The sequence below is a fragment of the Lycorma delicatula genome, chromosome 9 (assembly GCF_047948215.1).
Source record: "Lycorma delicatula isolate Av1 chromosome 9, ASM4794821v1, whole genome shotgun sequence".
Lineage (NCBI taxonomy): Eukaryota > Metazoa > Arthropoda > Insecta > Hemiptera > Fulgoridae > Lycorma > Lycorma delicatula.
In genome coordinates, this window is record NC_134463.1 from 93,341,644 (window position 1) to 93,360,580 (window position 18,937).

The 18,937-nt window shown below is 32.0% G+C and overlaps 1 protein-coding gene and 1 long non-coding RNA gene across 2 annotated transcripts in view; one reads left to right on the top strand and one right to left on the bottom strand.

Moving 5' to 3' along the window:
* LOC142329729 (uncharacterized) overlaps positions 1-18,937 on the bottom strand; it is a 104,002-nt gene that overhangs the window by 73,961 nt on the left and 11,104 nt on the right. Inside the window, exon 3 of the long non-coding RNA XR_012757575.1 lies at positions 14,701-14,801. This is a non-coding gene — a long non-coding RNA (uncharacterized LOC142329729). The remainder of the gene's footprint in view (positions 1-14,700; positions 14,802-18,937) is intronic.
* Positions 1,278-10,834, top strand: LOC142329727 (uncharacterized). The gene is made up of 2 exons (XM_075374463.1): positions 1,278-1,450; positions 9,511-10,834. Exons 1-2 carry the CDS (start codon positions 1,443-1,445, stop codon positions 10,745-10,747), a joined length of 1,245 nt encoding a protein of 414 aa, XP_075230578.1. The 5' UTR covers positions 1,278-1,442; the 3' UTR covers positions 10,748-10,834.

Here is an 18,937-nt window from a genome sequence, read left to right on the forward strand (position 1 = left end):
TAGGCAAAATTTCAAAAAGGATGTAAACAAATCCTAATTTTTTATTTAAAAATAATAAAACAAAGGGTTACTTTTCTTCCATTTTTTGAAAATAAATTTAGTGATAAAAGGAAATTGCTCAAATTTTTAAAAAAAGTATAAAGAATAAACAAGATCGTCTTTAATTTTTTTGATCATAATCATGAAGAGTTATTAAATAATAAATATACTATCACCAGATGACATGAAAAATCCAAATATTACTTTGGTTTTCCCCAAATTTAACTAGCAAAGGATGATTCTCTAACAGCGGTAATTTTCCACTGAAATCTCTGTAGCTGTTTAAATATCTTTGTATGGCAATGGAGCAACATAAAAGCCAGGATTTTCCAAAAATAAAAGATCATTTTCTGTCTACAGCAGGATCCCCATTCTATACATAAGCAGGTAGAAGATAAGACACCTCTTATCACCCCTTAAATAGCAAACTGTTTCTAATGATGTATAAGAATATATGAGATCAATGAAATAAAATTGAATTGAACTGAACATTGTCCTTGCATATAAAAAACAGTTTATTAAAAATAACAAGTTTAGCCTAAGACAATCATAAGGCAGTAAGGTTCTCCCTGGTAGTAAGTATATACATTGCTAAATGTAAATCAGTAAATCACAAAAGAAATCCTTAAATAAGTTATAAACTCCACGCGTAATCTTTAAGATTCATACTCTTTTTTAAGTATATAAAAAAATAAATACAATTATATATAAGAAAATTAAAACATTTCTACAAATCTTATTCGTATATGGAGAAAAGCTATGCTATAAGCGTGTGAATTGATAACCAAAAACATTTATATAACTGAGAGAAGATAAGAAAAACAAAACCCCCCCATGTACTCATATACAAAGTGATTCTAGAGCTTGAAATAAGGAAAACAGTTTATACGGATTTATTTTCAAAGGATTCTTTTATTAAGTAAAGATTCCAATATACAACACATATTAAAAATATAATAATTTTAAATCTGATAAAACTGAGTCGTCAGTGAACTGATATAAAATTTATATGGCAGTTATTTAATTATTTATGGGACACTCTGAACTAATTATTTTAAATTAATAAAAATTAGTTGGATTATGACAAAGATAATATGGTATGCACGGTAATAAAATTATAGTAAATCTAATGAAAATCTTGACACATGATTTATTAAAAGCAACAATAAATATAAAATTTACTTATTCTGCAATTTTCAGTTATAATAAATTTAATTTCTCGTCATTAAGATTAAAAGAACTACAATAATCATTGAAAGAACAAATATTCATTCAATCTTTTGTTCATGTTGTATGTAATATTTCTGTATACACATCACTGACAAATGCATATTTTAGCATTGTGAAATAGATTAAAAGAAAAATTTATACTTAATTTTCTTTTCATTTTTTTATTTAATATCATGCTCATGTAAGTACTCAAAATATTTTTGTTGTATTAAATCTTTGAGAATTATTATTTTTAGGTTTTTAGTTATTAAATATGAAAGAACTTCTTTAAAAGTAATATTTATGTAATTCCTTGGAGTATAAGCTTATATTATCAGCTCAAGACTGATATGATACTTATCAATTATACTAAGAGTTGTTAGAAGGAGGACTTCTCATCAATACTGATGAGAAATCTAATCCAAGAGACACGAGATAAATAGCTTGTTTTTTTTCCTTTTGATGAAAAAAAACTGATTTAGGTCATGAACAAGGTGGTAAACTAAATAACCTGTAAATGTAAACTTTATAACCTTGTTTGTATCATGATAACGATTATCTCAGAGCAAAGCATCCAGAAGAATAAGTGTGAAGAAAAAATTTAAAGTCAGTAGCATTCAAAACCATATGAAATAAACTTGTTCAAATACAACATCAGAAGTAAAATGCAGGGTGTAATCTCCATTTAAATGAACTACTGCATCCAGTAGGTATCAGTAGATATCTACTGAATCATGACTGGATCCACTAGGTGAGTCTAATGAGCTCCATTAATAAATACCATTCATTGTTTAAAAAAAAAAGATAATAAAAACTAAATTACGAAAAAAGTGTAGCAAATATGATGTAGTTTTGCTATTATTATTTAACAAACATAATATACAATTTTAATTCATAGTTTTGTCTTTAAACTCCTAACTCAACAATTAAATTGCTGAATATAATCAAGTTGATAAACAAGGTACATAAGGAAAGTTTATGGAATCTAAGGTAAGGTTAACGCTTTTTAACCTCCACACTCCAACCACAGCATCCTAGATTTCTAAGCCATCTTTAAAAAGTGATTAAAGAACTGTATTATATATATGCGAGTTTATCTAATATTTAAATGCAAAATTTTGTGGTGGTTCTGTCCATTTGCAACAGCATCACATGATAACCAATTGATTGATTGTTTTAAAATTTTTAGCATACATTCATGCTATCCCAGGAAAGGTTTTAAGCCATAACCCAGTCCTTGAGGCACTAACCCCCTTAGGGGTGAAGTGAATTTTTTTCTTGGACGACAACCATTTTTGATTTCATTTTTCAGTGTTAAAATAATAGAATATGCCTTTTATAACATGTCCGATTTTCAGGTCTCTGCCTTGACCCCTTCCTGAGATATAAGGTCAATGCAGATATAAGGTCTTCTAGGCTAGATGGGAAAGGGTCACTTTGATTATATATATTTTAGTAAAATCAATTCTGCCTTTATTGTTGTCCATATCTTCCTCTGTATTAATTATATTAAAAGATTAAAATAAAACCCAGCAATCCACCACAGTACAGAATCTAATCATTTTTCTTACCTTATTATTATTTCTTCATTTTTATATCAGTAGCGCTTTCGAGGATTCTCCCTCATCATCAGATGATAAAAAATTAAAAACTTTAAAATTACACATTAAAAATTTTATACATTAAAATTATCACACACATATATATATATATATTATAAAATATGCAGTTAGCATTAAAATTAAATATTAAAATTTACTATACATGTCTGTGGCCAGCCACTACATACAGTACTGTCATGAGACAGTACTGTATGTAGTGGCTGGTCACAGACGTGTATAGTAAATTTTAATACTGACTGCATATTTTATAATATATGTGTGATAATTTTAATTTTTAATGTAATTTTAAACATTTTAATTTTTAATATATATATATATATATATATATGAACAGAATTTTTTTTTCTCAAAGAAGTGTTTGGCTTTTAGAAATTTGCTTTCAATGAAATATATGAGTCATCTTACCCATCCAGGTACTTCACTAACTCCCTTCACAACAATAATGGAATATTGCGTTATTCAAACTGAGTAAAAAACATTCTATTTATGAGAAAAAGAAAAAATTCAATTTTTTTTAAGAGGCTTCTGAATCTCCTAAACCAATGGTCCCAAAAATTTTCTGAGTCGTGGCACCTTTTTCAATTAAAATTTTTCCATGGTGCCCTACCCTAAGTAAAAGTATGACTACTAGTAAGTAAGAGATCAAAATAAATAAAACTCGTGTATCCCCATTATTTTTTTTTACTTTATTAATACTAAATTAATAATTATAAATGTTTTGGTTCAATTAATTATGAAGCTTTTAGAATATTTTGTGGCACCCCTGTGAAGAGGCAATGGCTCCTCAGGGTGCCACAGTATACAGTTTGGGAATCACTATCTTAAACAATTGTATTTTTGCAACCCCGCTACCAGATTGGTGAACAATTCTTTCATGATTTCATAATCTAGAAATAACGTTAGCAAAAATATTAAGTGAAAACGTTTAGAGACCTGAAGTTTGAGACCTTTAAAGTTTGAAACGACCTGAAGGAAAGCTTTTTATTTTAAATTTGTGTAGGATTCATTGGTGAAAATAATAAAAATTACTCAAAATTGCATTGTGATGTCAGGTATTGAAAGAAGAGTAATTTTTACAAGATTTTTTTTCGAATCTAGGCAAACACTTTCACATGTGAAAGTACAAAAAAAAATATCCTGGATTTAAATCAACTCTGAAAAATGCTGTAGTTTAACCAAAACCCTCACATATTGATATGCCCCATGACAAAGCATGTATAATGGAATAGATCATACATTCCATTGTAAAATACTTTGATAACTAATATTTAGTTTTCTTAAATTTTTAATTTAAATCATTCATCTATCAAAATAAAATTAAAAAATTTACAAGGTGTGATACTAAAAACTTGTTACTGTTTAAACAACCGTTTAGGTGCATTATTGGTTCATAAAAGAGAAAAGGGTATATATATTATTTCAGAACTGATAATGTAAACCTAGACAAGCCCAACATTTTTATGAAAAAATTTATGCAAAATTTCTATTTTTGTTAAATAACTTAATAACTGATTTTTGGTAATGAGCTTAAGGAAATCACAAGTAACTAGGTGGGCAAGACACGTGGCTCATACTTTCAACATTTTGGAGATTTGCTGGGAACATGATGTTTTGAAAAAGAGGAATTACCTAAGATTTAAATTTTGAATCAAAGAAAGATTAAAGGCCCTTGGAGGGCAAGAAGAGATTTTAAAATTTTTTCAGAAGTTAAAATACCTTTTCAAAAAAAGCAGTTTAAATTTTTTAATAATTAAATGTCTGTTAATTGAGAAGCTTAGACAGCATTAACTCTTTGGAAGGCCATAAGGCATGAAATTCTTCTTCTCATAAACTTTTTTTAAGATATAATACATTTTGAAAAATTAAGAACACATTAAATATTGCAATACATTTACTATATTTCTATTTAGAGGTCAGGGAGGGTCTATAGCGGGCAAGTGGTTCCTATCTCTTAGTATTTTTCTTAATATAAAATGAATTTTGAAAGAAAAAAATTTAAGTATCACATTATTTCAATTTTTTAATGAAATACAAATTTAAATGGTTACATTTTTAAATCGTATTTTGACTTCCACATTCACCACTTCAGAGCATCCCACCAACGATCTGCCCCAAAAGTAGTCCTGTTGTATTTTCAACAGGTAAGGGCTGATTTTTCTTCTCTTCAATTCCTGCATCACCCACCTGAACAGCAGTGAGTTAAATGCATTCCAAATGTCCAGCAACACCATCGCCAGGATGGATCGTCCTCCATGTAGAACCTGCAGCCTCATCCACCAGGCTCAATACTTTTTGATCACCATGGTCGTGGTGAAGCCCATAAGAAATCCAAATTAGTGTTGGCCCTCACCAACATCAAGAGACTTATTCCATAAGTCTCTTCATTATCATCTTTTCAAACAATTTTCCTAGATGGCTGAGGAGGCACAACGTCTATACCCAGAAGCGTCATTCTCCTATCTTCCGCCCTTCAATAGAATAAGATTTGCTTTCTTCCAACTGTGAGGCAGAACTTCCTCCAGGAGAACCCTATTGATGGCCAAGAGTACAGTCTTCTTTCTTTTTCTGTTTAGCCTCCAGTAATTACCTTTCAGGCAATACTTCAGTGGATGAATGAGGATGATATGTATGAGTGTAAATGAAGTGTAGTCTTGTACAGTCTCAGTATGACTGACTATTCCTGAGATGTGTCGTTAATTGAAACCCAACCCCCAAAGAACACCAGTATCCACGATCTAGTAATGAAATCCATGTAAAAATAACTGACTTTACTAGGACGTGAATGCTGGAACTCTCGACTTCCAAATCAGCTGATTTGGCAAGACGCATTTACCACTAGACCAAGAGTAATGGCCAAGAGTACCTGGCTAGGAACAACTTCTACCGCCCCCACCACTACCTCCTTCGGGACTCCATCCAGCCCCGAACTCTTCTTCTTCTTCTTCCCTAGCCTTGCTACCTCATACAATAGTTCTTCGCTAGAAAATAGCAGGATATCAACCGCTGTCAGTTCTTTATCTTCACAGAGTTGTCTGGGAAAAAGTAAAGTAATACATTCAACCAGAAACTAACGTGACTGCATGGATAATCTGCTACCGAACTTACTACTTACAATCTTAAAGGCGTCATCCCTGATGTCGTTGTCGAGCTGATCACACAACTCCCACCATTTTGCTCGCTTGCTATCAATTATTGCATGTCTGTACTCTCTCCTTCTATCCTTCAGCACTTCAAGCTTGGTGAATGTTTTCCAACCACCCACTCAATGTGCTCTTTGAAGAAGACACCTGCAGGCTCTCACGCACAGTGCCCTCGTCTCAGATACACAGGGTGACCACCAGTAGACCTTTCTATAGGAAGGGCTCCTACTCTCCAGTGATTCCTCACATGCCTTAGAGAGTACTGAAAGGAACTCTGGTGATATCTCCAATTGATGGCCTAAACGCTCTTTCACTTTGTTTAGTTCAACTTCATTGGGACGTCCCAACGCCCACGGACCACGTGATCCTCACCTCAAAACAAATCTTCTCATAGTTACTGAGCGTCCCTCCTCTCCTGGAGCACCTCTCAAGATCTTGTTGCTTGAGCCAGCCTCGGGGACATGAATGTCCCCGAGGCGTTTATTGACATCAATAAACGCAATGTTCAAAAACCCCAATAAACGCAAGATTATAAAAAAGATCAATAAACGCAATAAACGAGTTCAAACTGATGAGCTCCAACTCGCGATCACCTCTTCAAGGAGTCTTCCTCTGGCATTCGTAACCACGCCACCCCAAGCCACATTTTTTGCACTTAAATCACCAGCAATGTCCTACACGACTTAGGTCGGACAATGTGGCTTCAAACTCATCATGACTGCAATTGGATAATATGTATACACTCCAAACAACGGCGTCAGTGATCTCTACTCATACAAATCCTTTACTTGTCCCGCTCTGCAAAAAGGGGGATGGGTTTACATCCGTCATCATTCGATTCGGTCGCCGTAAAGCAAAAGACCGAATGTGTGTGCCACAAAGGGCTAGTGTGCCTCAGAACAGTTTATGCGACCAGCCTCCTAACTAGCTCCTAGAGCTAACCTAATAGCGTGAACAGTATAAACATGGTACAATACACCATTTGCTTTGTGTCCAGCCGTTCACTTGTCATATGTTAAACTAAATTCGGCAGGCGTATCCCGTCTATACTACAATATATGACCGTCATAAATATAAAATTTACATCATCAACTTAATTATAAGGGGAGCAACTCGCTGCCACGCCTACGTCACTGAATGCCATCAAGTGCCTTCCTTTCTTTTTCCTGTTTAGCCTCCGGTTACTACCGTTTAGATAATACTGCAGAGGATGAATGAGGATGATATGTATGAGTGTAAATGAAGTGTAGTCTTGTACATTCTCAATTCGACCATTCCTGAGATGTATGGTTAATTGAAACCCAACCACCAAAGAACACCGGTATCCACGATCTAGTATTCAAATCCGTGTAAAAATAACTGGCTTTACTAAGACTTGAACACTGGAACTCTCGACTTCCAAATCAGCTGATTTGAGAAGACGCGTTCACCACTAGACCAACCCGGTGGGTTGCCATCAAGTGCCTGTCCACCATTTATAGCCGCTTGGATCTATTGGTCGATGGCCGACCGTGTTTCAAGGGTAGCTTCCAACAGCAACGCGGTAAGAGTCATTGCCTTAGTCAAACTACTGATACCGGTTGAACATTGCAACTGCATCAAGGAACTCCCACACGGTCCGACACCGACAATGAGGCTAACGTCACATTGACTCACCGCTTGCGACTGGCAAATTTTCCACTTGACCTCTAAGTTTCCTGATGGCCCGAATTCTGGCACCCCCAAGAGCGGGACAGTCGAACGTCATATATGTTTGTTCGACTACAGCTCCCCGCAGACACACAGCTCATCAGTTACCATGCGGAACCTATACAGATATTGTTTCAAATTAGCATGGTTGGTGAGCAGCTGGGCCCCCATTGCCCTTAGAAATGAACTTGGGGCGTACCATCCCCCAAGTCCTGTATAAATTTATACAAGGACCGTCCCTTAGTTGTGGTGTACCGTTCTTGCTGTCATGCTTCCATTGTGAGGCTCTGAAGCCTCCTCCGCAGGCGGGAGGTGGACAACTGTTCCAAATTTAAATCCGGTGCATTGTGATCACAGTACCGCTCAGGTACTGGTCCGGGTTGAAACCGCATCCCAAATAACTCGACCTTCCGGCCTCTTCGCAATTTCCGGATGGTCCGAACTTTCACCAATAAATCGATTGGGAGAGCGTTTCCCAATACAGTAATAGCCTCATAGGAGACTGTTTTAAAAACATCAGTGCACATCACAAGAGCTCTGCGATGGGCACTCCTTAAAATTTGAGTAAGTGTTCTATTTGTATCCAACCTATGCGCCCAAACGGGCGCCGCGTAACCCTACTACCTACTAGGATGTACTGGCTCTTTAGGTTCTGAAATCCTCAACATGGAGACGGACAGACTTGCACCTACAGACCAATAATAGAGAAGATGAAAAAAATCGGATGTGGACACCACATGACTTCCTTATACATCTATTAAATTACATATAAACATTTTTAAAAGTACATAAAATTTTATTTCATTAATAACTTCTGATATTTTTTCATTTTTTTTTTTTGTTGTTATTGAATATTATTCATCTTAAATTTGTTTTTACAACGAGAGGTTAAAAATTATTAATAAATCAATATATTTAAATTTAAAAAAAAGGGTAAAAATAATAAAGGGGGTAAAGTCTGAGTCGAACTGATGTGCCTTCCCCTAAGATCCAAATATTTTATTAATTACAATTTTATTTGGCTATAACCATGGAACCAATGAAAATAAGTATCATTTATGATATAACGTTGAAAGGCTCTTAATGAGGGCTTATTATTGCAGTTAAGAAAAATTCCAAAATCCAAAATATTTGGATTTTGGGCTTTTTTTTAACACTTTTGGTCCACTCGATTGCAATCGAAAGGAGAGGTGCGCCCAATTAGTTACAACAGTCCTAAATCCAAAATTTCAACATTCCACGGCTAATCGTTTTTGAGTATGCGAGATACGTACGTATATATATATATATATATATATGTACATATATATATATATGTACATTTTTATGTACAGACATCACGTTGAAAGTAGTCAAAATGGATATTTCCGTAGAAATCTGGAAACCGAAATTTTTCGCGATTACAATACTTCTTTGTACGAAATACAAGGATGTAAAAAGGTATAAGTCAGAGGACCAGAGGGGGGCATAAAAGGATGATCTAATGATCTACACTCTGATAGATAGATCAGGTAGTCTATTGCCTTATCCAACACCTAGTTAATGTATAACCAGTAAGGAGTTAAGTTTTAATGAATTTTAAATTCGTAATAAAAAAAATAATAAATAAAATTCTAAATTTTATGCTAGCACTAAACATGTGTTTTACATATTTAAAATACAGAAAAGTACACAAATGATATTTTCTGAAGATGACTCAAGAAAAGTAAATGATGATTTCTGGTTAAACAAAATATTTGTGCATTTTGTAATAAATTATATTTAATGTAATAATTTATTAAATGTTAAGGTTTAATAAATATTTTTTTCAGAATGAATGTTAAAAATAATCGTGTACTTCTGGACCTAACATTTTATAAAGTACTTGCTTTATTAATATGCCAATTAGATTTTTCGTGTACAGAACAAGTTACTAATAAACCCCGCAATTTTGATTATGAACAACCCTTACAGCAATCCAGTGAAATTGATAATATTACAGAGTCTAATGAAACATTATCAGCTCTTGAAACACAGAATAATAAAAAACAAATTGAAGAAATAAATACAACTGACAACCTTACAGTAACAAGTAATGTTTCAGAAAAATATGATAATTTAAATCAATCTAATGACACAACAACTAAAAACCATATTGATTCTAATATTAATATCACAAATCAAATTAAAGAAACTACAAAATCAGATATGACTTCACAAACTCCATTATCTACAAAACAAACGACAGAGAAAAACGAAATTTTAAAACGAAATCATGTCACAAAGCAAATTAAAGAAATTACAAAATCAGATATGACTTCACAAAATCCATTATCTACAAAACAAACGACAGAGAAAATGGAAATTTTAAAACAAAATCATATTAATTCAACCCTAAACAATATATATAAAACCGTAAATGATACAAATGAAAATAAATTATTAGTTATTAAAGGTAATAAAATCAGTTATAATATAAATGACATTAAAGGTGAAAATAATATTACCGAAATGAAAGTAAATAAATCACCAACTACAGAAAAAATATCTATACAACAATCATATCACTTAACAAAATCTCATTCTTATAATAGTAAAAATAATAATAATAAAGAAATCCCCAAAAATGAAGTAATAGGTGAAAAACAGCCTAAAAAGAATATTCTGGATATATTACTAAATAAAAATTTTAATACAACTCAACAAACCGAAGAGAAAGAGAATTCAGTTGAAAAATTAAGTTTTGACGAAATGAAAAAAATAATATCTGAAATTTATCATAAAAGTTTTAAAAAATCTAATAAGAGATTTATCACAGAAATTTTGTCGAGTGAAAATGTCAAAAATAATGATAGTTATCTGAATAGAACTAGTAATGAATCAAATATAATAAACAAAAATTCAGAACAAAATATACAGTTTCAATTTGATCAAAGAGCAATAAAAAATTTAAATAATGAAACAAGTAAATATATGTTTGGGTCAAAAACAAGCGATTCAGTTTGGGCTATTTCAGTTATTGGTGTAATATCTTATTTCATTATATCCAGTATTATTAAAGCTAGATAAATAAAATGTACTTAGATTTAATGTTTTTGATTGATGTTACTGACAAATAATTATATTTTAGTAAAATAAAATGCTACTATTTTAGAAGTTGTTTTTTTGTATTTATTTTTAATTCCCATAATACATCAAATATTTCTTATTCATTAGGTTAGGTTCAGTCCAGTAACAGGGGTGCTGGATGAAGGGGTTGTTGGTTCATTTAGAATTCAAAACTACTATGATTATCTATGAAAAAGGTGGTAAGATATTTTCTTAAACTTTCCAAATAATTATTCTTAACCACCTTGTTGATAAAAGAATTAAAAAAAAAAAACCCAAAAAACAGTAGTTTTCATAAAAATATAATAGAATCATTGTTTCATATATGAGTATGCAAGTTCATAATTCGTGCACACAACAGAGTGGTTTAATGATTAAAAAGAATAAAGGCATCAGCATCTGACATTAAAGTTGGCACCCGTGACTTGTAACATGTCAGCTGTTCAAAAAGAATTATTATTAAAACCTATTTTATTTATTACAAAATTTTGGCTCAGTGTGAAAAATGTACCGCGGAATAACAGCATACTGTGATAAAGGTATAAAACCGGCCGAAATTCACTCGCAGATGTTAAAACAATATGATAAAAAGTGCATTAACCGAGCAAAATTTTAAGTGAATTCAACAATTTGAATCGGATAAAAACTGTCGCCAATCTTCATCGTTGTGGGAAGACGTGGAAGTTTCGACTGATGTTCGGCAAAATCGCATAATAATCTTATTCACAAGGACGCATATAAAGATCTGGTAAACTGATGAAATTTGTAGTATCCCACTGTCTACTCCATTATCCATGGTTAGCTGAATTACAGCAAAACATGAACAAAGCGGGTTCCGAGACAGTTGACTCAAAATCATAAAGACACCCGACTTCACATTTGTACGGAACTTAACGATTTTTAGCGGAAGATAATGGTTTTTTAGATCACATGATAGCTTGTGATGAATTTTGTATTCATTATTTTGGGCCGGAATTCGAAGGTAAGAATATGGAATGGAAACATACGAATTGAGTTTGTCCGCTAGCAAAAATTCAAATTTTACTCGTCAGCCGTAAAAGCAATTCTAACGATGTCATGGCACAATAAAGGCGCAATTTATTGCGAACATTTGTAAGAACAACATTCAATCGGCCAAAAATAAATAAAACCTACAATAGAAAATAATATAGAAAAAAGAGAATTTCAACAAAAATAGAATTTACAAAATAAAATGTGATTGTAATCTGACATATATATGAAAAAAGGTGCGAAAATTTAAAACAAGATTTAATGAACATATAAGGTCATCAATACGAAAAAAAGATTCAAATTATACAACACGTTTGATTTAAAAAACATATTCCCAATGAAATGATAAAATCCATTAAAATATAACATTATGCAGAAAAAGAAAAAATATATATTCCAGAAAACATCAAAATATTCAAGCTGAAGTTGAAAGGACAGGAGATAATTAATGAACAATAAAAACTCAATCCCAATTAGCCTCGTAGGAGGTTGTTTTAAACACATCAGTGCATACGATTATGGCTCTGCGCTGGGCACTCCTTAAACTATGAATAAGTGCTGGATTTCTTTCCAACCTATGCGCCCAAACGAATGCAGTATAAGAGGTCATACTTTCGAAGACAGCTCGGTACACTATGTACAAATGACGGCCTGACAGCCCGTAATCCTACCGAGCAATCCTCCTAAGCTTGTGTATCACAGAGTTTAACACACAATTAGAATCACTCATTTTTGTAACGCACAACAAAAACTCGTTTCATGAAAAGTTTGTTTACGTCACACGTGGCAACAATAGACTAAAAATATTAGTACCTTACATTAATCAGCTGTTCATATAACCATATGAATTTACTAGTAAATTTAGTGTTGCCACTTTGGCTGCCAAAAAAAACTAGTCTCATTACTTTATTTACAGACCTTGTACGTTTAGCATTATTACACACAAGAATAAGTTTTTATTACAAGTTAATAATTCGAAAATAAATTAATTATTAACTTTTTAATATTCTTGAAATATTTCTGAAATATCTCTCTCTATTTCTGTTTAACCTCCAGAACCACTGTAAGGTATTACTTCAGGGGATGTATGAGGATGATATGTATGAATGTGAATGAAGTATAGTCTTGTACAGTTTCAAGTCAACCACTGTGGACAACTGTGGTTAATTGAAATCCAACCACCAAAGAACTCCAGTATCCACGATCCAGTATTAAAATATGTATAAAAGTAAGTACCTTTATTAGAATGTGATCCTTAGAACTTTTGACTTCAAAATCAGCTTATTTGTAATGACAAGTTAACCGCTAGACCGGTCCGGTCGGTTTTCTGAAATTTTTTTATCTTCCTGAAATCTCTGTCAAATAATGAAAAATAAGAATTCATGTTATACAATGAATGAGTGTTTCAAAAAGAATGCAACCTTAATAAGGTAGAATTCACGCATAAGTAAATTTTATCTCTCTCTACATATCAATTGGCAACACTTCACTCAAGGTTGTAACAGTTGAAGTGTTCTTCTTATACCCAAGTGCTATACTAGTATAAATTCATTCTATTGTTAACTACGTTGTTTTCCAAGGACGAATGTGTATTACTGAGACGGAGTCCGGATAAAATTTTTTTCAATTCTTCAGTTCCTAATAAATCGACAATATTGCGTTTGATTAATAGATTTCACGAGACTAGGAGTATGCATAATCGGAAAAGCACATGTTGAACATCACTGTTAATGGTTGAAGTTCTGGAGGGTGCAAAAGAACAATCGACTCGCTCACCTGGAAAAATCGCTCAGAAAGTTATCTTCACAGGCTGAGTTTTCACTAACCACAGCTTTCAGGACTACTAACAAATTATAATTGCATGCTTATCGCACCGGTGTTGTTCAAGAACTGAAAGAAGTAGACTGCAGAAAACGTTCACAGTATGTTGTTGGTTTTCTTTGCTTATTGATGACAACAATATTGAAATTTGTTTGTCAGCGACGAGATATGGTTTCACTTGAATGGTTACATTAACAGCCAAACTGTCAAATATGGAGGGCTGAAAATCCTCTGGCATTTCACAAACAACTATTACATGCACATAAAGTTGGTGTTTGGTGTGCAACCTCCAGGGTCGTGTAACAGGACTTTTATTTTTGATGATTCTGTAAACGGTGTGGTTTATCGCAACTTAATAAAACAGTCTATCACCGTGTTAGATTTACACGAACAAGAATGTTGGTTTCAACAGGATAATGCAACGTTGTCGTATTTTTTAATGAAATTCTGGATATGTTACAGGAATTTTTCAGCCGTCTTTGATATCAATAGGATTGTGGCCTCAATGATTCCCAGATCTTACACCGGCAGAATTTTTTCTTTGGGAGGTACTTAAAAAGCATATTTTTAAAAACAACCCTCATACACATGACAAATTGAAGGCTAACATTGAAAGTTAGATTTCAAACATTACAAAAAGCGGCTGCTAATGTTATGAAACTTGTACAAACCTGCATCATGAATTCATGGCATTACATGAATTCATTTAGAATATTTATTTTAAGGTTATTAAAGGTAATTTGAATATTGCTGTATAAGTATTTTATTAACATTAATATTTTTAAAATAAATTCACGTTGTCAAACAAAGGGGGTGCATTCATTTTGAAACATCTATAATGAAACGAGGGAAATCTTAAGTTATAAAGCTGTCAAAATTATGCTCCTGCTATTGTAGTTTAAAACATGCTTCCTATTAGTCCATGAAAGGACTATTTGCAACAGGTTGGGGATTAGGATGATGGGAAGTAGACCTGATTTACAATGACCATCATCCAGGATTACTTGTTCGATATTCACACTAATTTATTTTTTTATTTTCCTGTAGTCTTAATAAAAAATTATAAATTATGTAAGAAATACCTTGTGCAACTGCTCAGTACCAAAAAATTATCATCTTCATTGGCAATTTCAGTACTCGTCTTACCAGAGACGCCGACAGATCACCGAGTAGTGGCACAGAACTGTAAAGGAGAATAACTACTTATAAACAACAGATCGCTAAACTTTAATGAATAAATAAAAAAAGTTTCCCCTCTAATCAAATGTTTTAATTTACAAAATGTAATTAGAGGAAATGTTGTTACAACACTGAAATTATGTATGAAAGTAACATATTTCGGAAAACAGGTGAATAACAAGATGAGGTAATTTTAATCAAATTCTGTTGAAATTAATAATAAAATATAATTCTGTAAGAAAGAAATTTTATAATTATAAACACTGCCAGAAAATTGTACAAAATACATTTAAAAATAACAATCTACAAATAAACAAAAATGAAAATAAAAAATCCTACTCTAACAAACGGCATTTGTATGTGTGCGTACCCCTTAGCTTACCACCAGAACGTACCAATCGCCAAGCGGAAAATTACAATTCGTTACTACATGTCTCGTGTTGGTCAGATGTATACTTGTTATATTATTATATATCAATAACCATATATATATTGTTCTATAAAAAAGCTTTTCTTTCAAGCGACATAACTTTTTACTTCAAAGTGATATCTAAATGATTATAAATTTATATTATATTGAAAGAGTATGTTTCTGTGTTTCTAAAAAAAACATTATATACAATATAAATAAATTAAAATGCATTTAATAATTACAAAAATATTAATTGCTTGCATCGCAGCTATTTTTTTTCTGCATTTGAAAGGAAAATCTCAACATGACACGTAAATTCTGGTAACTCACATTTGTCTTTTCTTTACATGAAATCAAATTTGAATGTCTTTTCTTTCAGTGATAAAACTCTTGTAAGGAAATTTTAGAATTACGATAAGTAGGAATTTTTTAAATCGATCTAAATTGCTCAGTTACCATGGATCACCATGTGCCTGCCGAGAAGCCCGGGGTTCAAAAGCGTTAAAGAGGAGAATATCAACAGAAGTCTTTTAAGGCAGCTAGAGTAGGGTATAAACATTATATCTGAAAAGTTCCCGAACTGAATTAGATAAAAATATAGATTTAAAGATAAGTAAATTTACTCACATCAGCCCTTTACATAAAACCCTTTTCTAGCTATACTCCTTAGAGTATGTATGAATGTGAATGAAGTGTAATTTTGTATAGTCTCAGGTCGACCACTCCAGAGAACTGTGTTTAATTGAAACCCAACCACCAAAGAACTCCAGTATCCACGATCTATCATTAAAATCTGTATAAAAGTAACTACCTTTACTAGTATTAGATCCTTAGAACTCTTGACTTCCAAATCAACTGATTTGAGAAGATGCGTTCACCATTAGACCAATCCAGTGAGTAGATTATATGATACTGAAAGTGATGGCCTGTCGCCTTTGGATTTCACCCTTGGAAAAGACAAGACGTGTTGAAATCTTTACCCTCACGTACAATTGTTCGAGCTGGTAGGGAAAATATCATAGCTCGCCTGCCAGTACTGAAAAAAATGGCAACAAGTGCCAAACCTCGAATAGATTGTTGGAAACGTTTTTCTTAGACTCGCTTATAGAACGCATAGTGAAGTACACCGATAAATATTTAGATAAACTGCAACCTAATTACAGCCAGAATGCCGAGAAACGGATACAGCAGAAATTTTAGCGCTAATTGGACTAATATGCATGTCAGATGTAAAAAAAGCGCAGCATCTCAATGTAAAAGAGATATGGGCAACCAATGGCGCGCTGCTGCTGAGTATTTTAGAGCTACCATGTCTAGAGAGAGAGAGATTTCTTCTTCTATTGCAAACATTGTCTTTTGATGATATTGAAGATCATGATGAGAGAAAAAAAAATTGACAATTTAACTTCTATTTTTCAGATTTTTGAAGAATTTACGACCTGGTGTAAAAATTGTAGGAGAATATGTAACGACCAATGAAATGCTGTAAAGTTTACAGCATTTCATTGGTATAGTATACTATAGTACAGTATACCATACTATACTATAGTATACTATACTATAGTATAGTATACCATACTATACTATAGTATCAAAAATACAACCGAGGAATAAAGAATACATTGAGAACTAAGTAGTAATAGGAAAACTGAAACTGTTAATAATATCGATTTCTTTTAACAGAGTGCTTTAAAGTAAGGGTATTTAAAATAACACACAATTAAAAATAATTTATAAAACAGGAGATGTTAAGGGAATCAAAAAGATTTATTGTATTCCAGAAGATGAAAGAAAAGTAATAAAAGATTAAGAATAAAAAAAATCTATAAAAGATAAAACTAATAGGGCTTTCCGATTACAACTATCAAACATAAAGTGAAAGTTAGCGAGAGAATGAACTACGTAATTAAAATTATTGTGATTAAGTTTTCACATATAAATAATAAATTACGAGGGAAATTTATTGTAATTAACGGACAATGAAAGATATCGCTTATATTTTTTTACATTCATCATTTTTCTCGCATTTCCCCAACAGTTGAAGTCTGTTACATATCAAAATCCCGTTTTGATTTATAACAATATTTTTGACGAGCGGAAAATACAATGGAAAAACATTTCTCTCTTTTCCTAGTATGCCTGATGTTGGATGCTCATTCTTGGAGATGTTTGTACGTTACTAATTTTCATGAATTATTTGGGTTTCATGTAAGGTCACTTATAACCAATGAGATTATTTATTCATCTTCTAAGCAACAGCGGTTTTATACTCACAGTCACTTAGTGACCACTGAATTTTATCGTGAATAAAAATGCCAAGCCTTAGTCGAATTTAAATTTTGTGCCAGCCGCTCTGGCAAACTAACAGGTATTAAGTTATGGCAGCTAATGAACATCCTCATTAAAGAATAATTTATTTAACTACAGATGTACGAGCAGAAATTTTGATTGGTATTTTTTGATTGGTGGAAAAAAATTCTGTTGGTATTTATTAACTGGCATTAATAACTCTATATGATTAATTATCATAGAGTTTACTTTATTCTATATATATTATATATTAGATAATGAGATGGTTATTAAAAGTGTGTCAAGTCTAAACATATAGAACGGAGGATACGGTTTCTTTAATAATTATTTAATCTGGTTGCAAAAAGTAAAGGTTATTTGGTTACTCAAAATTTACAGCAAAAAAAATCTATCAAATAATATTTTTATTCTACTCCACAGTTAAACTAATTTCCTGCAGGTTGAAACAGTAAGATAATTTTTTCATCGACTAAGTAAATTAAACTAGCGAATTAAAAATTAGTTATCGTTATACAGAATGTATACTGTACAATTTATTATTTTATTTTTGGTAAAGAACTTACGATCTTTAGTTGTATAACCACCAACAGGATTAGAAGTTTCATAAGTACCATCATATTACAATTTTATTGTGTAACCGTCTAATTCTTCATTGTATTCGTTAATGGGAATTTTCCTGTTACAGAAATCAAACGACAAAACTAAACGAAAAAGATCTAATCGGTTAATTAACGACACTTAAGAAAAAGGAAACGCTTCTTAACCGTGCAAAGCAAGGTTCCAAAATCAAGAGAAACCCGAAAACGGACTAACAAGTAGTAAATAAATATTTAAAGAACCAAAAGAAAAGTAAAACAGAAATGGTAGAACCATAACGACAGTGGAGGGTTGAATTTAATTGACACGGGGTGGAGGGCCCTCGTGCCAGATTCAAGATCGTAATTAAGTATGTTTTTAAAAAATAAATAACTAATAAAATTGAAAAAAAATTATATGTATCGGTTTGTAACACCATTGTACTGATAGTATTTGTTTTTAATATTCTGATTAAACGTTTTGTAAACATTACGCACATTTTCTAGTAATAGATTCTAATATTTAATCGACTTCCGTCTCAACAAAAAAAAAAAAAAAATATATTTTTAAACCTTTATAGAAATAATCTGGCTTAGTTTGTCATTACGAAGTTTAAAACTAAATTGTAATAATTACAATACTTTAATAGTCAAAGAGATTTTAAATAAAACTTCATTTTGGGATGAAAAATTATTCTTCCTAGTTTTCTAAAAAAAAATATTAATCTCGGAAAGCCTGAAAATTTTTTTAAACTAATTACACTAAATCTCATTTACGTTTCTTCCATTTATTATTTAATATTGTTTTTAAACGCGTAAAAAATGTGAGTTGTTTTACATTAG